Below are 24,574 nucleotides of genomic sequence, written 5' to 3' on the forward strand. Positions count from 1 at the left end.
GCTAGCTGGAGTTACTCAGCTGCAAACGAAATGTGCATTTCACATGCTCAGAGGTACTCTCATGTTACTTAACATGTAGTGTTACTCAAGTCCCAAGAAAAACATCTCCCTATCCACATTCTCCACACCATACATAATTTTGTACACTTTAATGTCCCCCTTTACTCGCCTGTTTTCTAAGCTAAACAATCCCAGCTATTGTAATCGTGTCTCACAGGGCAGTCACTCCAACCCCTTGATCATTTTAGTTGCCCTTTGTTGCACTTTTCCCAACTTAACAATGTCCGTTTTTAAGTGCAGTGACCAGAACTGTACACAGTATTCTAAGTATGTTTGCACCATAGATTTGTATAAGAAGAGTATGATCTTGGCAGAAGGGGAGGGGGAGGAGAAATGGGAGCTAATGATTGGCCTAAGAACACTCAGTGAGTTCCCCACTGAGATGAGATTTGTGCCAGGACCAGCATCAAGGATAGGCATGGTTAGGCGCCTGCTGATGGCCCTCACCCCAGCAGGGTCCCACTAATAAGACCCCATGGACTTGCTGCTCTTCCTCACCATTGCAACCTGCTTGTTCACCTGCCTCTTCCTCTGGCCCACATAACAGTGGTGGTTAGGAGGAGCAGTAGATGCCACTGCCTACTTGCTTATTGGCTCTCTGCCTTTCAAGCAAGCAAGTGGAACCAATGATGAGAAAGAGGATGAGGAGCAATAGAAGCTGGTGACAATGACAGCAAGAAGGTAAATTCACTGAGACAGAGGACCCAATGAGGATGTTGTTGTTATTATTATTATTATTATTATTATTATTATTATTATTATTATTATTATATTTATATAGCATCATCAATGTCTTTCTCAAGGGCCCTCAGAAATCTGAAGCTGGCACTGATTTGTAATGAGGTCTTGCAAATGAGCTCATATGCCAGCTTATCCTAACCTGGTGCTCTCTGGATGTTTTGGACTTTAAACTCCCATCCGCTAGCATGGCCAGTGGTCAAAAATGCTAGGAGTTGTATTCCAAAACATCTGGAGCACATCAGGTTGAGGAAAGCTGCACTATGTACAAATGCAAGATGATGGTTCTTTCATTCAAATCTCTAACTGCATTAGGCCAGCATATCTGAAGGACCATCTCTCACCACATGGGGAGATTTCGCATGTTGATTTCTACCAGTGATGCAACTATTAAAAGCACAAGAGCCCTGTGAGGGGGAAAAATAAAGTTAGCTGGTGTTTATCCTCCCCCCCCCACACACACACATGCATAAGTACTTAAATCTGATTCTGTGCCAGGTGATAACATCACTGCTAAGCATTTGGGTTCTGAATTATCCACACATACTTGTAATTAAAGCAATTACTCCCCATTTAGTTTTCTCCCTTCTATACTTCACGCCTGGAACTGTTGTACTTCCTTGTAGGAACGGAGGAAGGATATGATGATACCTGCCTACAATACTGCCAAAAAGTCCTTTCTGGTGTAGGAGTTCTTTCATATTTTAAAGGTTTTTACAACTGCGTCTACTACCACCAGTGCACCATCCACTTGGACAAAGAATTGCTGACATGCAAAGAATGAATGTGTGTGAGTGAATGCATGAGGTAAAATCTTTTTAAAATGGAGTTTCTGCCTATTTATTTTATTTTATTTTGTCCTTCTATGTGGATAAGAGCTTTTGTGGTAGTGCTGCAGGTGCCCAGCAATTTATCTTTTCTAAACTGGTACTTAGGGGCTGTCTATATGTTCTGCAGTCCTGAGGTGGCTCCATGGTGGCACTGAGTTGATTATGCAATGTAGCAGCTACCTCAAAGCCATTGCTGGGCTTTCCATAGAAGCTCCACATTTTAAAAGTAGGGGACCTACTTTGACTTTTCAGGATGGAGCAAGGCGAACACGGCGCTTCTGCCATCTAACCTCACTTCATCCTCTATGTGTGGCTGGGAGGATGGCAACCCCTGATTAGTCGCCAGCCAAGCAGAGGGCAGGGGGTGGGCCTGGCCACCAGAAACCCCCATAGCCACTGCCACCTAGACACAGCAAAAGCACAGGGTTTTGCTTAGCACTGTGGCAACCTGCTCCCGTATAGGCAGTCCCTTACTCTTGCAATTAGTTAACTATGGCTGTGTTTGGACAACACATTAGTTAATGGTGGGGTTGCAGTCAACTGATGGTTGTTGTTTTTTGTGGGTACTCCCCACGTGACATGGTGCCACACCCTGTGGAGCGGATGAAGCTCATGTTGAGTGGATTTACAGTCCACCCAGCATTTGGCTGACACAGCCTTCACCTCTCTCCCCGCCCGCCCTCTTTCCTCAGTCCTACTGGTGCTATCCCAGCAGACTTTGTAAATTGTGCCAGCTGTAGAAGAGTAGCTGGCTCAGTTTTGGCCACTCCTGCTGCGGAACTTTGTAGCCAGGCAAAAAAATCCACTCAATGGGTCGCGAACTCCACTGGCTCAATTCAGACAACACAAAAACCACCAGTTGAGTGACTAGTCAACTCTGCAGCCATTTGTGTTTCTCCAGTGGTATTTTTGGCAAAAAAACCTCAACCGTGAGGTGGGTTTTGCCCAACAGATGACACGAATACCAACAGTTGACCATTCCACTGACAATTGACTTCCAAAACCACTGGTGTTTTTTGTGTAACCAAACTCAACCTGTATGTGGGCTGAAGCTTTCATAACATGCAAAATTGTGATATGGGTAGAGATCAGGCACTTTGGGACAGTAAGTTTCTTTATTACACAATTGAGGGTTCACAATTGGATGGACAATAAACAGTTGCTTTTTTCTTTTCTATTTTTGCCAATGATGAGTCCAACTAGACACTTCTTAGAGATGAAGGAGTAATACAGATTTATGAGAATGATTGATTCGAAATCTAGCTTTGAGTTGATGGGACGTGGGACGAGGTGTGGTAGGGGCCTACATTCACATGTATATGTTCACTCGTAGGAAGTATAGTTTTGCAGATATTGGGCTGCCTTGATTTTAGTGGGAAGAGTTAAGCAAAGGTGTTTTAAAATGGGCTTTAAAAGTTTTTAACTTTGGTTAGACGGATCATGTCAATGTGAATAGTAGCCTGAGTATGTACAACTGGGGTCCAAACCAGATCCTCACTTATTAGGGTCTCTCAAGGTTTTTGTTTTGCTAATTACAAACCCCATGGGGCTGATTTGAAGATTGGAAAAGCAGTGCTTAAGCCTTCCCTTCCATGACCTTTCCCTGTGTCATCGCCATGTGTGTACACACACACACACACACGATACTATCCGGTATCTCTGTGTGTGGGAAGAGATAGCTAAAGAACACTGCTTCCCCATTTTTAAAACAGCTTTGCAGGGCTGCTAATTAGCAAAACAGAAACAGGCATCTCTCACTTCAGGATGGGTCTGGTTCCGAGTGCACAAGTTTCAATGCAAAGCTAACATTTTAAAAAAATTCATAAGAACAACCATGCTGCATCAGACTTAGGCCTAATCTACACCAAGCAGGATATTGCACTATGAAAGCAGTATATAAAAGGCAGGAGCTACACTACTGCTTTATAGCGGTATTGAAGTGCACTGACAACTGTTAGGGCCCATTGACACAAACCATATACCGCTTTCATAGTACAATATCCTGCTTGGTGTAGATTAGGCCTTCGGGTCCATCTAGTCCAGCACTCTGTTCCCACAGTGGCCAACCAGCTGTCAACCAGGGAACCTCAAGCAGGACATGGTGCAACAGCACACTCCCACCCATGTTCCCCAACAGCAAGTGTATACAGGCTTACTGCCTTGGATACTGGACTGAATCAAGATAATTCATTTCATGTGCCCATTATCAAGATAAATAGACAAACAACAGAGTAATTTCAAAATATATTTAGAGATAAACATTTTGGCTTCCGAACTCATCAGTAGCTGTGCTGTTATATATACACACATACTTTTATAGTTCTTATGCCTAAATTCACTAAAATGGCTTAAGGTAATCTTCAATGCCTATTGTATTCTCCAGGCACTTGCATCGATTATCGTGTTCATTTTTATAAGCATTTGCAAAGTGTACTCTCTCTTCTGCTGGATACAGTTAAATCTCCCTAATTTCCTGAGTTAATTGTGTTTTTCATTTATTTCCACGTGTCTCAGTTTTTTGCCAAAGCTTCCATTGAACCCATAACAGGCAACTGGAGACACTGAGGGGAGTAATGGCTTTTAATTTCTACTCACGAAAGCAGCTGTGTAACTAAGAACTTGCCTATGAACTAAAGCTGGGCTACTTGACTAAAAAAAAGAGTTAATAAACTTTATGCCCATGTGTCTTTCCATTAAAAAGCAAAGGGATTATTTTTATATAGTCTAACAAGGGGAAGATGTGACCTGAAGGGCCAGACCCACACTCTCCCGCCAAGAGTCACCTGCTTCTATGTAACGAAATATTCCACCCTTAACAGTTACACTGTGATATGATCAGACCCAGCAAAACAACATTGATATTTTCAGCCTCCCTTGCCACAAGCAGGAATTACTTACAACTTGGTTTTGTCAAAGAGAACCACTACAGCCGAGGGACAAATCATCCTTCTTTGCATGTCACACAAGCCCTTCTATAAAGAGCGTTCCAATGTAAGTGTGCACGTTCGTTTACCATTTCATTTAGAAGAGTCATTGTAGTCCATTTTACTGTTGCAATTGCTTTCTCCGTTTTGTTACAAGAAAGCTCAAATGGCTCAAACTTTCCTCTTGTTTTCATATTTCTAGAGCACCCTAAACCGTATGATTAACCAGCACTGGTATTTGTTATATAATCCATGATAAATAATCCCCATTTGTCTTACTAGGCTTTGCTGCCTGCTCATCATTTTTTAAGGTGTCCTTAAATAAATATCCCTTAAATATTTACTACGGAGTCCTTAAATAATACCCCTTAAGTGTTAAGTGTCATGTTAAGGGCCAGATTTTTGTAGGAAGTGAAGACTGAAATAAAATCATCAGACCTTGTCCATACATGAACAATTAATCTCTAAAATTATAAACTTTATATTTTCTCTATCTCATTATATGAAATATCTGAAAAACGGACATCGATCTTAGTGTGTGTGTGTAATATATAGAACATATACATACTGAAACCATTGGTCAAAGAAACTGCACATGTTGAATATATCAGATAGAGTTATGGCTTTAACGTTTAAAAATAGATTAAGAGAAGATCAGCATGTGTCATGTTTGACTGGATTTAATTAGCTCCTCTTAAATTAAAGTATAGATGGGCAAGATTTCTCCTATTTAGATTGAGCTGCAATTAGGATCACTTACCAAGCTGTTTGGGAGGAAAATATTAAGGCACTATAGTAAAGGTTTGCTTAAAAGGTACCATCAACTTGATTAATTAAGACGCCAGTCCTAAATATGTCCATTTCTATCCTTGAGTAAGGGATAAACTAGATGAGATGAGATAAATGTTAAAGCAATTTACCATTTTTTTTCCATTTATATTGTGAAATACAGTTGGGGTGTGTCTGTCTCTCAATTTTATCCTTGCGTCTTTTAACTTACACAGAGAAAAGTTGTTCAGGATAATTTTGACGGGCGAAATGGGCTATGAAGAAAGGATTAATCTCCCCTTCCCATAAGCTCCCTTACCCACCAGTCTTACGTTAAATTCGTAGCTCGCTGCAGTTGCATTTCAGCTCCCGAGTCTACTGTGTCTCATCTAGTTTTGCTCAAAGTGCTTTCAGAATTACAGTGATAATGAAAGAAAGAAATGCTCATTGGAAATGTATTTTTTGATGTATAGAGAGTTATTATCCTGGAGCCCGTCTACACTTGTCTAGATGAAACGTAACAAGTTGGCAGAGATGACGTCAGCAGTCACGTGATGCTGCTGTTGTTACGTTTCTTCTGACTTTTAAAACCGTTCCACTTTCTGTTAAAATTGTTTTAAAACTAACAATGTGCCCCAACCTTTCGTTGTATTCAATGCCGTCTTTCAAAGTCATGTCTCGTGACCATGGTCTTTGCTTCCTGATTAGGACAAGTGAGGGCTTTTCTAGGGGAGGGAGAGCTGGCACAACGCGACGAGGGGAAGGGGGAGGGAGGGCAGTGAAAGAGGGGACAGAGGCTTAATTTTTTTAAAAAAATGCTTATCTTTCGGGGCGCACGTGGCCCCTTTAAGACGCTGCAGGGCTTCCCTCGTCCCTACGCGTCGCCCCGCCTCCCTGCCGGCTTATTACGGCAGGTCTAGCTCAGAGTCACCGGAAGAAGGAGGTTTACTTCAGAACCGGTATGAGCATAATGAAGAACGTTCTAAAGAAGAGTGTGCCGGGGTAAAACGATAGAAGAAAAGGTATTTCGATTGACTGGGCTCAAGTTGCATTTTGTAACGTAGCAAGGGAGGACGCAACAATGCACTTAAACAACGGTGTAATGAATAGTGTAGATCCTGCCCTGGATGATAAGCACAACCATTGTGTATTGTAATTCGTGTCTTGCATATAGATGGGTTGGGTGCAGAGAAGTGCTGTTGGAAGGGGTTGGGTGGGAGGTGCCCCTTTTGCCAGGCGCTCCCCCAAAGTCTCTTCTGAAGGTTGGGGATGCTACTGAATGGGAATAGGCTGGGGCATGGGGATTGAGGGGTTGTGACTCTGCATGGTCACTCAGCACAGGCTTTTCAAGGGGCAGACTGCCAGGAAGAAAGAAGTCACCTTCTACCTACTCCTGTCACCTGGCATTTCCTCTGTATCCAGGAGGGAATCTACACGTCGTTGTGAGGGCGCTTACATGCGCCCCCAGTGCGCCCCCACAACGACTGTGTAGACCGAGAAAGAAGAAACGGAGGAAGAGGCGGAGGAGGCAGCGGCTGGGGAACTGGCCGCGTCCTTGCCGCTGCTGCCTCCCCGCCGGCCTCCTGCTGCCGGGCTAAGAGCCACCCAGGTCGGAGAGCTCGGCGGAAGCGGAAGCCGAGCTCTCAGACCCGGGTGGCTATTACCCCGGCAGCAGGAGGAGGAGGCGGCGGCGGCAAGGACGCAGCCGGTTCCCCAGCCGCCGCCTCCTCCTCCGCCTCTTCCTCTGTCTCTTCTTTCTCGGTCTACACAGTCGTTGTGGGGGCGCACTGGGGGCACATGTAAGCGCCCTCACAACGATGTGTAGATTCCCTCCAGCTTTGTGATGCATACATACGTCTAAGTTTTTATTCCACCCTCCTTTGAAGGTGCCCATAATCGCATGCATGCACTACACAGGGGGGGGGGGGCGATTAAGATGGTCCGCCCCCAGAGACTCATGGAATCTGAAGGATTCCTGAATGTTCTGGGGCTCTGGGGAAGTGCTACCCTGTTGATCTTCCTGGATCTCTCAGTGGCTTTTGATACCATTGATCATGGTACTGGATCGGCTCTGCAAGAAAGTATAAAGACTGATCTCTTCCAGCAGGCCTACCCACTTGAATTTTAAGATGCCTTTTAATAATGTGCTGCTTTTAATAATGTATTAGTTTTAAATGTTTTAATTGTATGTATTTTATGGCATTTGCATTTATGCTGTACCCCACCTCGATCCAGAGGGAGAGGTGGGTAACAAATAAATTGATGATGATGATGATGATGATGATGATGATGGGAGTAGGAGGCACTGTGTTACAGTGGTTCCACTCCTATTTGTAGGGCCGATCTGGAGAGTGGTATTGGAGGGTTCCTGTTCTACCCCATGGCTATTAAGCTGTGGGGTGCCACAGGGCTGTATTCTATCCCCCATGCTGTTCAACATCTATATGAAGCTGCTGGGTGAGGTCATTAAGGGTTTTGGGGGTGGATGTCATCAGTACACTGATGATACTCAACTCTAATTCTCCTTGTCATTGGAGTGAGCTGGGGTGGTAAATGTGCTGGACAGTGCCTGGAGGCTGTAAATGGGCTGGATGAAAGGTAATAAACTGAAGCTGAATCCTGCTAAGATGGACTGGTGGTTCCCAAGTCTAGGAATTGGGTAGGTGATCTGTTCTAGATGGAGTTGCATTCCGTCTGAAGCAGCAGGCATGTAGCTTGGTAGTACTCCTAGATCCATTCTTGTCATTGGAGGCCCAGGTGGACTTGGTGGCCTGGAGTACTTGGGGTCAGCTTTGGCTGATGCACCAGTTACGACCTTTCCTGGGCAAGGACAACCTAGCCGCAGTAGTCCATGCACTGGTAACTTTCTGATTAGACTACTGCAATGCACTTTAAGGGGCTGCCCTTAAAGATGACATAGAAGTTGCAGCTAGTGCAAAATGCAGCTGCTAGGCTGCTCACTGGAACTTCCTATAAAGACCATATAACACCAGTCTTAAAAGAATTGCATTGGCTGCCTATATGCTTCTGGTCGGAATTCAAGGTGTTGGCAATAACATTTCAATCCTTAAACAGCTTGGGATCTTGGTACTTGAGGGTGCACCTCTCCCTATATATGCCTGCCCGAGATTTGAGATCTGTTGGAGGAGCCCTCCTCCGCATCCCACCAACGTGAGACATACGCTATGGTGAGATGTGGGAGAGGACTTTCTCTGTTGTGGCACCTGGGCTGTGGAATACCCTCCCCTTGGAGGCCCAACACTGGTTCCAACACTAGCTTCTTTTCAGCATCAAGTTAAAACATGGATCTTTATCAAAGCCTTTGAGGGCTAAATTCTCCATGGTCGCACATTGTTTTAATTGATTTTAATTGTTTTTATTTCATTTGTTTTTATTCAGTGCCAAGTTAAAACATGGATCTTTGTCGAAGCCTTTGAGGGCTAAATTCTCCATGGCCACACATAGTTTTAATTGATTTTAATTGTTTTTATTGCTTTTTAAAAATTTCTACTGGTTTTAATTTGTTAACAATTGTATCTTTTTTTCTTTTTTTCTTTTTTTTGCGTTTTAAAACTTTTTTTATGTTTACATTGTTCTGATTTTATCTGTATGCCACCCTGAGATCCCAGTGATATAGGGTGGGATACAAATGTTTAATTAATAAATAAATGTACAAAACATCTGGAGGGCACCAAGCTGGGGAAACCTGATAGAGTGGTTAAAAGACTGAGCTCTGAGCTAGGACATCCATGATTCAAATTTCACCCAGACATGAACTCATTGAACAAGCCAGCCTTAGCGTCTTAAAACTCCCCTCCCCCATCAGTAGCATGGGAGGGTTGGTAATAATACAGACATACTTTACAGACTGTTGAAAGAATTACTGGGATGAAATACAATACACAAATACCAAGGGTTAAATCCAGCGTTATGCTAGCAGAAGTCTGCTAACAGAATGGGACTTTTTGTCTTTCTCCTCCATCTGCAGCCCTCCACACCACCCAAAGATCTGTTTTGGAAGGCTTCAAAGGCCTCCAGAGCAGATTTTGAGGACACACAGGAAGTTGTGGGGAGGGAACGGAGAATCACAGCCTCCCCACGCACCCGTTCTGCTGATGGAAGCAGTTCCATCAATGGAATGACAGCACTGTATCCAACTCTAACGTGCTGTTATGAATTGCTGTAGCAGTTGTGCTCAAAACGAAATGGGAGGGAAAATCAAAACACACCTTCTTTTCTCAGTCTTTGGGTCAGCCTCCTCTCTTCCAAGCTCCCCTCAGTGAGATACCAGAATATGTGCAAAGCCCCCATGAATATGTAAAGGAAATTGAAATGATTGGGTGCAGCTGCCAGAGCTTAAAACAGCAGGTGGTGGAAACTACGACAAATATCATACATCCTGTCGACGCTGTTTTCTCTTCCCCACCCCCCAGTGCTCCAGAATCAATGTGGGCCCTGCTTTTTGTGTACCACCTGCATGGATTAAAGCCATTACGGTGCTATGTAATGTAGCCCCTGTATATGTCCTTCTGCTAAGGACAGAGGTTGCCTGGGTTACTGTCATTTCCCTCCCCCCTTCTTAAATATGATGTTAGCCATTCTGGTGCAAGAAACACCATCACAAAGTGAAAAAAGAGCTATTTTTTTGTAATTGAATGTGGCAGTTCCTTCAGTGTTCCCAGATGGAAACATTCACTGATTTTTTTTTTAAAAAAAAACATCCTTCAACCGCAAATGTGGCCATTCTTATTGCAGTGCATTTATTTGCACCAGCCGTTCAATTAGATCTTCATGGCTTTCTTAGCTATCATCCATCACCATTCTGAAAAACTGCATAATTGTGGGCCTGAGTTAGCAAGCTACACATTACACACAAAGACCTGGCACATGTAGTTGTAGCGATGGTAGTAGTAGTAATAGTTGTTACACAAAAAGCAGCCTTGGGTGGCTGTTATTTTGTGCAGAGTGCATGTAGGTGTAGGCTTAATCCTTTCTCTGCTGCCTTTTTTGCTCAAGATTTTTTCATCCCGTATCTACTCTCCCTGCCTCACATTCCCTAAGCATGTTTTTAAGCATAACCATAAATCTGGAAGCCCGGGATGGGGTGGGGAGTGTGGTCATGTGTCCTCTTTTACAAAGGGCAGTCCTCTGTTTGAAGATATGCCAGAGGACTGTCCTCTATTTTGAAGGTGTCCTTTATTTATTTATTTATTACATTTATATACCGCCCCACAGCCAAAGCTCTCTGGGCGATTCACAAAAGTTAAAACAGTAAACATTAAAAAGTATACAAAATTTAAAACCATCAGAAACATAAAAACAACAGTATAAAAACAAGAGTATCCATTTAAAAAACAACAGTTCTGGGGTCCATTAAAAAAACAAACTTAGTGTTGTTAAATGCTGTTAAATGCCTGGGAGAAGAGAAAAGTCTTGACCTGGCGCCTGAAATATAACAGTGTTGGTGCCAGGCGAGCCTCATCGGGGAGATCATTCCACAGTCGGGGGGCCATCACTGAAAAGGCCCTCTCCCTTCTTGCCATCCTCCGAGCTTGCCTCGGAGTAGGCACTCAGAGGAGGACCTTAGATGTTGAGAGCAGTGTATGGGTAGGTTCATGTCGAGAGAGGCATTCCATCAGGTATTGTGGTCCCAGGCCATGTAGGGCTTTATAGGTTAAAACCAGCACCTTGAATTGGGCTTGGAAACATACAGGCAGCCAATGCAAGCGGGCCAGAATCAGTGTTATATGCTCAAACCTCCCTGTTCCAGCTATCATTCTGGCCGCCACATTCTGCACAAGCTGCAGCTTCCGAACTGTCTTCAAAGGCTGCCCCATGTAGAGGGCATTGCAGTAATCTAATTTGGAGGTTACCAGAGTATGGACAACTGAAGCTAGGTTATCCCTGTCCAGATAGGGGCATAGCTGGGCCACCAACCGGAGTTGGTAAAAAGCACTCCGTGCCACCGAGGCCACCTGAGCCTCAAGTGACAGAGATGGTTCTAGGAGACAGGGCCGGTGCCAGACTATTTTGCGCCCTAGGCAAGGTGAGCTACTTTCACACACACCCCACCCCAAAAATTGCCAACTTTGATTTTTAAGAACATATGTTTCCTGGAAAAAATAAGAAGCACAAAACTTGAAACTGCTAAATTTATTTTAAAGTGCAAGAAATACGTCATGCCAATTTTAGCAAACAAATTGGAAAAGAACGTCTATGGGTCTAAAATGCATTATTTAATAGGAATATCACCTCCAAATCATCCCCCCCAACTCACATGCGCGCGTGCACACACACACTCAGCATCACTCACTCCAAACAAACACATGCATCATAAACACATGCATTCACTCAAAGACCCCATGCACCCCATTCACCCATACATTCTCTCTCTCTTCCGGGCGCGTTCCAGAAGTCCGAATGTGGAGCTGCCCCACCCCCACCCCAGCGTCCCTGGCTTTGCTTCGGCTGGGCGGGCGCGGGGTGACATTTCGCCCACCTCGGGCCGGGCCGGCTCACAGCCAACGCGCATGAGTGCTGCGCTGTGCCCATCGCCCCTCTTAGCTTGGCGCTCTAGGCGGCCGCCTGAGTGGCCTCTACGGTAGCACCGGCCCTGCTAGGAGAACCCCAAGCTACAAACCTGCTCCTTCAGGGGGAGTGCAACCCCATCCAGAACCGGTTGAACACCCCCCATCCAGTCAGAAGATCCACCCACCAGCAGCATCTCAGTCTTGTCTGGATTGAGTTTCAGTCTATTAGCCCTCATCCAGTCCATTGTCGCGGCCAAGCACCAGTTCAGCATTTGAAGGGCTGTCCAGTCTAAGTCTGCTATAAAGATAAAGAACCACCAGGAGGAAGAGCCTTGGAATTGCTATCAAAAGAATCTGAACTGTCAGTTGAGCAAAAAACACAGATCACTTACTCTTCCACACTATGGTAAGGTATATACTGTAAATTATAATATGCAAATAGGTGTTGTCATTTGTCCTCTTTTTTGGTGGCAACCCTAGCTAAGGGTGTTTTGTTTTTAACAAAATAGGGATTATTTATTTATTTTATTATATTTATATACCACCCCATAACCAAAACTCTCTGGGCAGTTTACAAAAGGTTAGAACATTGAACATTAAAAACCGATATACAAATTTTAAAACCATACAAAGCATAAAAACAGATTACGTACCAGGACAGACAATATCTGTTTAAAAACAACTATTGGATGGCAGGCAAAAGGCTAAATGTCTACTTATCCTCCTTTATTTACCTTATTATGGCGCCTTTAAGGGTAAAACCCTCCCAACGCTAGAGTGCTTTGTTGCTGCTCCACTCAAAACTGCAGCCTCCCATGATGGTCTTCATTTTAAAGCTGTTTGGGTTTTATTGCACATTGCGTATATAGTTAGCCCCTTAAAAACAATCTTCATTCTGCATTCACTTTTTTTCTATTTAATTTCTTCCATAAGATCTAATTCAGCTCAATTGTTGCCCATCTCCATCCTATCCTTTGCTTATCTACTGGAAATTACTTTCTTTACTCCAGGGACCGAATTCGGCATTCCTTATCGGATGTAATACTTACGTTCAAATATCTTTTCGAAAGTAGCTATTTATCTCACACCACTCACATCATAACTTTCCCCTGCTGTGTTACATGGGATGTTGGCTCTGTGTTGTTTGGTAAACGCTAGTGTTAATATCAGTTCACCCCTGCCATGTACTGCTTTGAATACAAATACATTCTTCTGCCACTCAAAGGTGTGTGTGCTACTCCCTACCATTAAAAGTGGTTCTGATTATGACAATGGCTACTCCTGATTCAATAACAGCATTGACACATGTGCAAAGCCTTCAGTAGCTCATGACCAATAGAAACCCACAAATTGTTAGATTATGCAGCAAACTTTGACCATTGGAACATAATGGGTTGTAGCCAGCAGAAACTTCTTGAATGGAAAGGAAGAAAGACGATTTCCAGAGATTCCTCCTTTCTCCTGCAGCTGACGAATGTCTACTCCAAACAGAGTTCCAGAGGGCCCCCCAACACTGGAACAAATTTTTAGATGTGTGAGCAGCAGAGAAATGGGGAAATCAGCAAAACAATCATACCATTTTCCATTCGCTGAAGGCTTTACTGGATTAAAGAGCTTTCTGTGAATGGATGGGTACGGTTGGATATAACTGAATACTTGGCCTGCTGGAGCAGACCAAAGACCCAGCTAGTCCAGTTTTCTATTTGCAACAGGGCTCAACCAGATGCCCCTGAGGAGCTCACCTAAAGGGCATGAAGAAAATACCTAACTGTCCATCATCCATCCTCTCGGATTCAGAGATATATTGCCTCTGAATATGAAGTGCTTATCGCGCTCCGTGGTGTTTCTGCATATCCCCATTCACATGCACTTCTGAACTTGTGTGTATACATGTGTAACAACATATGCAAAAGTGAAGGGGACCTTTACCAGACATGTGGTGCATTATGCTCCAACAAACGGGTAATAGTAGGGTGACCATATGTAAAGGAGGACAGGGCCCTGTATCTATAACTGTAGTACAGAAAAGGGAATTTCAGCAGGTGTCACTTGTATGCATGCAGCACCTGGTGAAATTCCCTCTTCATCGCAACAGTTAAAGCTGCAGGAGCCCTGCCCTCTTTTGTATTTGGTCAAGAGGGTGGGGCTCCTGCAGCTTTAACTGTTGCAATGAAGAGGGAATTTCACCAGGTGCTGCATGCATACAAATGACACCTGCTGAAACTCCCTTTTCTATGCAACTGTTAAAGATAGAAGGGCCCTGTCCTCCTTTACATATGGTCACCCTAGATAGCTACTACTAAAATGAGAAAATTAGCTCAAAAACGCTCATTAAAGTCCAAAAGCATGGACTTTATTATTTTTTTATAGGTTTTGTCCTTGACCGACAAATACACACATTACAGAAGAGAAAAACATCTTGGTTAGTAGTATACCAGCCCCCTGACACATGGAGAAGCATACCAGTTCTAATAGAACTAACATAGAGATAGAAAAAGAGGAGTTTTGGAGGAATTTGTGTAAAATAAGGAGCAGAAGGTGGCTCTGTGGAAATAGCAAGGCAGGGGATTGGGAGAGCAAGGACTGCTCAGGGGTGCCACCAGGGCTAGCCGCAGGGCACCAGTCTGGAGCCCTTTGATCTGGGAGGGCTCCCAAATGACCTTCTAACTGCTCCAACTGCTCCCTTTTCCCACAACCCTAAAGGAGTCCTCAGTATTTTGAGAGGTTGTGTGACATTTTAAAAGATAACAACTTAAGTAGCTCTTTTGATTGCCTTTTGTTTGCAGCAGAGGAAACAGAGTGAAACAACCCTCAGTCTTTTGCAATCAAGTATGAATACTTCGTCATACAAACTAGAATAATTATATCTATGCACTTAATTTCCCTGTTGGTTCATTCATGTCTAGGGAAAGTACTCAGGGGCAAATGTCAATTTATTTAAAAAGAGTTATCACTTGGCTAAAAATTATGGGTTTTTTTAAACAATGCCTTTTTATCATGGCCAGTGTTGCTGTTTGTACAATAAGCCTTATTCTAAGACTCTCCAACAAAAAGAACTAATCAGCATCTGAGCACAGATAAGGTATACTTTTTATTGTTGCTGAGATTTTCTCTGTTCTTCGGACAGCACTTCGTACTAGGCTTACGTCAAATTTTCTACAAACGAAATGGTATATTTTAAAAATGAGCATGATTGTCTTCCCTCCATGCACAGAGAGGAGTACTCACAGGTAACACCTCTGGAGACCATTACAACAATCATATAACCTACCTCCATTGTCGCTGCACTGCCAGTCCTATAACAATGGGCATGGCTAGACGGGGCAATATGTACTTATGTACTTATACTTATTGTTGTTCCCTGCCTCGATCCAAACGGAGAGGTGGGTAAGTATTATTATTATTATTATTATTATTATTGTTATTGTTATTGTTATTGTTATTGTTATTGTTATTGTTATTATTATTATTATTATCCTGGGAATCGTCCCTGTGCATCCGCATGATGCACAAGGGATCCCGGGAGCAGGGAGGGATGATTCCTCCCTTTCCCCCAGATATCGCCCTACCCTTCCATCCCATTTTCCCCACTGTCTGTGGGACGTGTGGCCCGCCGTTGCAGTTTTGTCCTGGCTCCTCGTGAGTAAATGTGAGGAGCCAGAAATGGGGTACGGAGCTCTTCAGAGTGGGGGGGGGTAGAGGAAGTGTGAGGGGATTTTTTTAAAAAAACAAAACAAAACACGTTACAGTTTTGTTTGAGCATTCGTGCACTCCCAGTATGGAAGACCATGAACAGGTGACCTGTGCGTTTGCCTATTCAGTGTGCAATCCAGGTGCTAACTGTGGTTAAGCAACAGTTCTTATGGTTTATTAACTTTAAACTGGGACTGGACAGGAAAATGTCTGGAGAGCAGCATGCTTTGAGATGCAGGACTTCATTCCCTGTGAAGATCCACATTCATGGCAACACACTTGTCACAGTAGCAACGCATATTTGAGATTTGATTGTTCACTTTCACCAGCCTTACAAACAAATCTACACCTGTTGCTGGTTCATAAAATAGTTTACTGGCCCACAACTCCTTGCACATGTGTATTAGTTGTTTGTGACCTTAGAGCAAAAATGAACTTTTTGAAAGCTGAAATCCCCGACTCACCATAATAGGTGTTGACTTTTCAAGCCTGTACTATATGTGCGCTAATAAGACTTACGAAGCAAGTGTCTGTAAACAAATATTCAAAACTAGTTTCTAATAGATTCTGTAAACTGTTCTAGTTCAGATTGAAAATGCGCTTTAATATCTTCAATTTGAATATTGTCATTGCTCCTTATTTCTTTCCAAGGGATAGAAATACGCACATCTTGATAATTGTATGTAAAAATCTTTATGGTTGTAGTGGGTTCAGGTGCCATTGAACCCAGGGTTCAGGTGACACTGCTTTTGAACTGATCAGATGAAAAAGAAACAAACCCCTGAGAGAAGTGTGCTTTCATGGTTTTAGTTTTTGTGAACCGCCCAGAGAGCTTTGGCTATTGGGCGGTATAAAAATGTAATAAATAAATAAATAATATGCAGAGGGGTGGCCTGGGAGAGATGAGGAACGCTCTAACTAGTCCTATAGAGTTCCCATCTTCATTTGAAGAGTAGAGGATGATGCTCATAGATTTTAAAGTTTGACACCACAAATGGGATATGACTGGACAATGCTTGGCTGCAAACTGAATCCCTTAAGGGTCTGAAGCTGCAACCCTGCAATCCATTTCCTTCAGAGCAGGCCTTGTGGTCATGATCCAAAGAACTAATTTAGGGGTACTCCAGAGTCTTGCACGTCCTGAGGGATTTATATTTTGTTTGAACAGCTGCCATATATCACACACTGCTTTTAAGTACAATGTACTTTCACAAGCGGTTTGCCAAATGACTTATGTGTGTTGTGGGGAGGGCACCTACTCAAAATAAACAAAGAACTAGAATAAAGAACTAGTTTTGTGACCCTTTTTCTGCTCTGAAACATCCTGTTGTTTGGGGGAAATACGGAGTTTCTCAAAGCAATATACTTTGTAACCAGCAATGTGAAGTTCACCAGTTTCATCCCTCCAGCCCTGGTCAAAACCTTAGCAAGAAATACTACTAAGGAATTCCTTGGCTGATTATTGGGGATGGAAGACTTTGTTTTCAAGTCCAACTCACTTGCTATAAGATTTTTGAGGGCAGAACAAAGCTACACTTTATTTGTGCCTCCAAATGTTCCTATATATCAGGGACGGACCCTATTTTCTGTTTTGCCTCTTAGGAATACTTTGAAGGAGCTTTTTCTGTCAGTGTGTCCACAATCACAAGTTTCCTTGCTGCTACTGCTGCACACCTTTGGTGGAAGAGAGTGGCTCTGAGGGAAGGAAGCAGATCTGGGGCAGGGGAAGGACTTCTGAGCATTTAGACACTCTGCAGGTACTCACTGTTGATGGGTAACTTCAAGGCCTCTGCTCTGCTTTCTTGTGGTTCTTTGGTTTTTATACTGGACTTGGCTGGGCAACCCATCAAACAGAGGACACCTTCAAATAAGAGGACTGTCCTCTGTAAAGTTTACCATTGAACTACATAAATATTGGTTAGCCGATGCAGTCTGTGCAACAAGTACCTTTAGTATTAATTTTTGTGTTTGTCACAACTGAAAAAAGGAGGCTTTGGCTGGTTTCGGACAAGATATTAGGCAACAGAGAAGGGAATAACACACTCAACGGGCATTATTCTGCTGGTACTCCCCCCACGACATGTTGCCCCTCCTTCTGTCGCGCAGCTGAAAGTCCTGGCGTCCTTCTGGGCTGCTGGTGTTCCTCCCTCCCTCCTCCTTCAGTCCTCTCCACTGTATCCCATCAGCCATTGCGAGTTCTGCTGGCTGTACAGGAGCAGCTGGGGTGTTTTTGGCCACTCCTGCTGGAGAACTCTACGGCCAATGGAACTCTATGGTTCAGTTGACAGAGGGAAGGAGCCCTCCACATGACATTTTACACAATTTATTAATGGATAAGCAACGGAGCAGCCCGTTGTTTTTCCGCGTTGCTGAATTTAAATAATAATGTACTCTGAGTTGTGTGTCTGTTGTGTCCCCCCCCCCCCACAACACAATAATCCACTCAACGGACAGTTGCCTCCTTCCCACTCCAGTTGATTATCATGTTGTCTGAACCCAGCCTTAATATATATCACCTAGCAGTGAGTTATTGCTCCCAAGGTATAAACAAAGCAGCCCAGACAGACAAATGCAAACAAGATTTTAGCCCGAAGTTGCACTTTATTTCATGGCCTGCCACTAAAAACGAAAGGCTTTCTTGTAGTAGCTGGTAGTTCAAAGAGAGGGACAGCACTTCTTAATCCTTTGTTCCACTTTCAGATCATTGCGGCGTAGGATGATGTCAGACAAAGAATCATCTCTCATTAAGAGCACGCCATATTTTTTATCTACTTTGTCATCTACGTCTGTGTTGGAAGATGGAGATACCAGTCTCTCCTGCAAGGTATCTGGTAAGCCACCATTGACTGATGTCCAAATGCATATTTTAGTTGATTCCTTAATTCAGCAGAGTTATGATTAAAAAGTGGTCACATATGATTAAAAAAGTGGTCACTTTCCAGAAGTATCACAAATTCATGTATCCAGGTAGCCTGGGGATATGTCATCATTAGGGATGTGCTCCGCTTCTAATCGGACCGGCAAATTAGAAGCGGAGCGGGGGGCTTTGCCTGCCCTTAATTTTCTGTTATTCAATTCCCGCCTCAGGCAGTCTAACGACACCCTGAACATTAGAACCCATACCCTGATGCTCTTGACTATTGTCTTTGAATTTCTTTGTGCCATTACAGAAGTCCCTCTTGCCAGTTCAGTCTGTAACCCTTTCTTTCCAGGCAACCCCAAACCAGAGATAATTTGGTATAAGAATGGGCAAGATATAAATGAAGAGAAGGATATTTGCCATTGTGAAATATTGGAGGATAACCTTAGTCATGCCTTACATTTATTTAGGTAAGATTGTATAATATATTTTTCACAATTTCTTGAATATTTCCAGGAATTAATTTAAGGCTGCAATTATGTGCTTCCTACAGTGGAACGATGACTAACAGCATAATCCTAGGCATATTTACATTGAAGTAAACCCCACAGAGTTCAGTGGACTTACTTCCAAGTAAGTGTGCATAGCAACCTAACTACAATCTTATGTACACTTACTCAGAAGTAAGCCCCATTGTACACCGTGGGAACTGATTCTTGTTAAACTTGGATTGGGCTGTGTGAAACAGCTGTTCTTAGTTCAAATATTGTGTCTGCTATGATCTCAACAGAACAATCATTCTTTCAGCCTCTGCAGCAAATTATTATTATTATTATTATTATTATTATTAATATTAATATTAATATTATTATTAATATACCGCCCCATAGCTGAAGCTCTCTGGGCGGTTTACAAAAATTAAAAACAGTGAACATTAAAAACATTAAAACAGTGAACATTAAAAAGCAAATATATAAAATTTTAAACCATAAAAAGCACGAAAACAGACAATAGAAAACTCACTGGTCTCTAAAGTTCCTCTTGCTGGTTCAGTCTGTAAGACCCAGTGTTATGTAGTGGCTAAAGTCTTTGATTGGGAGTCAGGAGATCTGGGTTCTAATCTCCACTCAGCCATGAAAACCCACTGGGTGACTTTGAGCCAGTCACAGATTCTTAGCCCAGCCTACCTCACAAGGTTGTTGTTGTGAGGATCAAATGGAGAGGAGGAGGGTTATGAGCGCCGCCTTGGGTTCCTTAAGGAGGAAAAAAGGCAAGATATACATATAATAAATAAATAAAGTTCTGTACAAATACTAACTTAATATTAATGAGAGCAAGTCCCACTGGACTTGGTGGAAATTACTTTTGGAACAGCCTTGGTTGCACTGAAACAGCCTTGGTTGCTGTGACCGACGACCTACTCCGGGTGAAAGACAGGGGGAGTGCGACCCTGTTGATCTTCCTGGATCTCTCAGCCGCTTTGATACCATTGATCATGGTATCTTACTGGATCGGCTCTGCGAGATGGGAGTAGGAGGCACTGTGGCCTCATCTACACGAAGAGGGTATTGCAGTATGAAAGCGGTATATAAAAGGCATGAACCACACTGCTGCTTTATAGCGGTATTGAAGTTCACTGACAACTGTTGGGGCCCATAGACACAGACCACATACCACTTTCATACTGCTATATCCTGTTTGGTGTAGATAAGGCCTGTGTTACAATGGTTCCTCTCCTACTTACAGGGCTGGTTCCAGAGAGTGGTATTGGGGGATTCCTCTTCCGCCCCATGGCTATTAAGCTGTGGGGTGCCACAAGGCTCTATTTTATCCCCCATGCTGTTCAACATCTATATGAAGCTACTGGGTGCGGTCATTAGGAGTTTGGGGGTTGAGCGCCTTCAGTATGCTGATGATGCTCAGCTCTATTTCTCCTTGTTGTTGGAGTCAGCTGGGGTAGTGAAGGTGAAGCTGAATCCTGATAAGATCGAAGCTCTGTGGATTGGTGGTTCCCAAGTCCAGGTATTGGGTAAACGACCTGTTCTGGTTGGGGTTGCACTTTGTCATTTGGATATATGGGGAACCTGGTGAAATTCCCTCTTCGTCACAACAGTTAAAGCTGCAGGTCTCCTGCCCTCTTTTAAATCTGGGCACTCTAGTATAGCTCCTGCAGCTTTAACTGTTGTGATGAAGAGGGAATTTCACTAGATGTATGCTGCATGCATACAAAATGACACCTGCTGAAATTCCCTTTTCTATGCAACTGTTAAAGATACAGGAGCCTTGTCCTCCTTTTCATATGGTCTAACAAAACTTCCTGACTGTTAGAGCAGTATGACAATGGAACCAGTTACCTAGGGAGGTTGTGGGCTCTCCCACACTCGAGGCATTCAAGAGGCAGCTGGACAACCACCGGTCAAGTGTACTTTAGGGTGGATTCCTGCATTGAGCAGGGGGTTGGACTCGATGGCCTTATAGGCCCCTTCCAACTCTGCTATTCTATGATTCTATGGTCACCCTAGTACTATCCATCCACTTATCAGTCTCCAAAATAAAACATCTGGAAACAGGAGAAAAATTTAGACCTGTAAGGATGATTTGGTTCATTTTTTAAAAAAAAATCTTCATAAATGGGAAGGAAAGAACTTGAGATTAAAAAATAAAGAGAGAGAGAGAGAGAGCAAAATTGACAGATTCATCCATCCTGGCCGAGCGGTTTGACTGCTTAGCTCCTAAATGTTAGGGTTTGAATTCATAGAATCAAAGAATAGCAGAGTTGGAAGGGACCTACAAGGCCATCGAGTCCAGCCCCCTGCTCAATGCAGGAATCCATCCTGCATTCTGAATGCACAGGAATTCCTCTTGTGCATTCAACCAAGTTTGAACTAGGCTTAACCAGCTCTTTCTTATTTGTCAAGCCACTCATCTTTAACAGCTAGATGGCAGGCAGGTGCAACATGGTCCTCTCAGGCTGGGAATAGCGGCACCTATTATATTTAGCCAGTAGAGAGATAGCTGAGTTGTGTGTTTTTAATAAGAACTAAACAAAATTCACAAATTTCTGCATAAACAGGATGGAAAGAATTTGCGATTGGAAAAAAAATGGTCCAATAGTTTGCGCACCCCTCATTTAAGCATTTGAAATGAATATTGGATACTTCTATATAATATTTAAGCTATGTGTTTTAAAATTCACAGGTGCACAGAGCAACAAGCTGGAGTTTATCAAGTCGTGGCAAGAAACTGTTTTGGAACTGCTCAATCTTCAGCTTTTCTTAAAGTGACTTCAGGTGTCAAATCTGAAGTGTGTCAAAAGTTACTCTGTAGACCTAAAGACAATATTGAAACATTCAGACCAAATGAAGTGACTGTATGTCAGCAGGAAAATTCAAATGAAGGTTCAGAGAATAAAGATGCTTTAGCAGAAAATAATAATTCAATCCCTGAGTGTTTCTTCTGTTTAGGTTCACCAGAACCTCCAACACTAGAATTCAGTGGATCGGCTACAAAGCAAAACTTAGGAACAATGTCTTTCCCCACAATGGAATGTGGCACTTGCCCTTTGATGGAAAATCAGCACCAAAATACTCATTGTTCAGGAGACAAAATGGATGCTAAAATTGTACTGGATCAAAAAGAAAACAACAGCATTTTGGGCCTGTCGAAAACCACATCTGAGTTCTTTATTTATGACAGTGTTGAAGGGTCTGGGGATACTATTGAAGGGGAGGTAAATGAATTCAGTGTCTCACAAGTGGATTCCAAACCAGCAAGTCAAGTCACTGATCACACAGACAGCTGTTGCTTTAATGCTGAAGTCTTAGCTGCTTGTCAGACAACTGAATATGCCAAGGCACATGAAAAGGGTAGCGTCAGTAAACTTGTGAAAAAAGGCACACTGTCCGGGAATCGCACCAGCGCTCCTCTCGAAAACCAGACCTGCTTTTTCAAGGATTCCCCTGAAAATGCCGGCAGTAATGTTGAGCTTCGCCTCGACAGAATCTTTGCTACAACAGATGAGTCCTTTGATGACGACCTTCTCGAATACTTTGAATGTTCAGACGTGATGACGGAAGAAGAGTATCGGAACTGGGATGATCAGCTGAAGTTTCTGCTGGAAAGTGATGATGAAGAAGATGAGTTAATACTGGGTCATGATTGTGATGGGTGTGCTTACTTCCTTAGTGAAATGCCTCGCCTGTTTCAAGTGTCAGATAACACCATGCCTATAGATCCCCCCATTGGCTTCTGTGGTCATCAGTCAAAATCCAAAGAAGTAGCTGTCAGGAGCGACCTCACTACATACAGTCCATCAACTTTGCAAGCAGGAATGACTCTCACTGTTGGGCAACAGCAAAGTAAAACTTCCACCCTGAAAGACAAAGAGAAGTTCAAGCCGCCCGTGGCATCCATGGCAATTAAAAATGATTATGCCAGAATTGAAGAAGAAAACACCGGCAACAACCACACAACTGCGGATGTTTCTGCTGTCCGTTCGCAAGGCACGGAAAATGGGATTTCAGAGACAAAATCCTCCTCTTACGACTTAGGTGGCTCTTCAGCAACAGCAGGCAAACGAGGTGTAGGCAGAGGCTTCTTGCGGAAAAACACACAACAGTTATCAAAGGTAAGAAATAAACTGACAGAAGGGAAAGCCAAAGTTAGTGCAGCCAGTCCGACAAAGACATCAAAAGACCCATTAAAACTGTCACATCCTAAAGAGCTTCGCACCTCTGCAATTTGCACAGTTCCAAGAGAACGAAGTCATTTGGATTCGGCTGCACCGCTTCACAGGGAAGGGGGAAATATTTCAACCCAAGGGAAGCGGAATACAGTAAGGGCTTCAAAGCAGATTGGTGTATTTCATGGCAAAGGAAGAGATGAAAGTGGTCCATGGGAAGACGGCAAATGGATTAGCAGTGTATCAGAGGGAAACCAGGTGCCAAAGGAAAACGCCACACTTACGGTAAGGATTATTATTATTATTATTTTTTAAAAAAGTCATTTTGCAAAGGCAGCTACCCAATGACTATAGTGCGCTTCATTCCTACTTGCCTTAAAAGAATGTGAATCCTGAAAGACTCCACCATTCAAGCCTACGTGATTGACGGCTACTGCTGTTAAGGAGAGCTGGTTTTGAAAAAGGCCCAGATAAACCCTAAGCCATCCTAATTATAGAGAGAGGGCAGGTGGGGGGAAGGTCCTGATAATAGTAAGTAGCACTAATGGGACGCATAGACAGCTGGAAAGAGAAATCTGATATTGGATCTGTTCTGTGTGTCTTATTCAAGCAGTTTCTTTCTCTCCAGTGCCGGCCAACGTTTCTCAGCCCTGCGTGGAGTAAAAGAACAGGTGGAACACGTTGGGCATGGAGGTTGTTTCTGAAATTATCTTAACTATGAATTCTGCTCCTTCCCCAAAGTGTTGCATTGACCTCTTGCTTAGCTCATGAAAGCAACCTAATTAACTCTTTATTATACAGTTATTCCACTGTTCCTTTAATGTTCCAGTTGTGCAGCTAAGTCATTTTAGACCTGGACACAATGGCCTTACAAGAGGGGGGGGAAAGTTTTAGATGACTATGGGCATGGCTAGACGGGGATATATTCTTGAGATCACCCCGGGATCATCCCTGTGCGTCCACATGACACACAGAGGATCCTGGGAGCAGGGAGGGATGATCCCTTCCTTGCCCCAGGATCTTGCCCTACAGCTTTATTCAGATTTTTCCGCAGTCTCTTGATGATCCTGTGACCATGGAATGTGTGGCCTGGCATCATGGTTTTGTCCTGGCTCCTCGCAAGTAAACTCCTCAGGACCTCTGTGCCCATTGGGGGGGGAGGAGTTGGAGGGGTGTTTTCTTTTTTAAAAAAACCTTACCTTTTTTGTAGGAGCGTTCCTGCACTATTTACCGATTAAAAAACAAAATGGCAGCCGTGACGCCCTCTTCCTCCTGGGATGTCGCACACCATGTGCAGACAAGGGCGATGATATCGCAATCATAAAATCGCAAGATCGTCGCCCTTCACCCCCCTCGTCTAGCCATGTCCTATGAGTATTAGTTTAGTCGTGGAGCACACAAGTAACTTTTCTCTTCCCTTTTCCTGCTGCTGTTCCATGATTCACAACTGCTTCTACATTGCTAATACGTTAGAGCAAAAGTAATTCTCT

The 24,574-nt window shown here is 43.4% G+C and overlaps 1 protein-coding gene across 1 annotated transcript in view; it reads left to right on the forward strand.

The window, feature by feature from the left end:
- Positions 1–18,297: 18,297 nt before the first annotated feature.
- Positions 18,298–24,574, forward strand: part of ALPK2 (alpha kinase 2) — a 77,379-nt gene continuing 71,102 nt past the window's right edge. Inside the window, exons 1-3 of the mRNA XM_063128798.1 lie at positions 18,298–18,374; positions 18,756–18,873; positions 21,868–23,369. Of these exons, the coding sequence (XP_062984868.1) occupies positions 18,804–18,873; positions 21,868–23,369 (1,572 nt within the window). The 5' untranslated portion in view covers positions 18,298–18,374; positions 18,756–18,803. The remainder of the gene's footprint in view (positions 18,375–18,755; positions 18,874–21,867; positions 23,370–24,574) is intronic.

This window comes from Elgaria multicarinata, chromosome 6, assembly GCF_023053635.1.
Source record: "Elgaria multicarinata webbii isolate HBS135686 ecotype San Diego chromosome 6, rElgMul1.1.pri, whole genome shotgun sequence".
NCBI classification, from domain to species: Eukaryota; Metazoa; Chordata; class Lepidosauria; order Squamata; family Anguidae; genus Elgaria; species Elgaria multicarinata.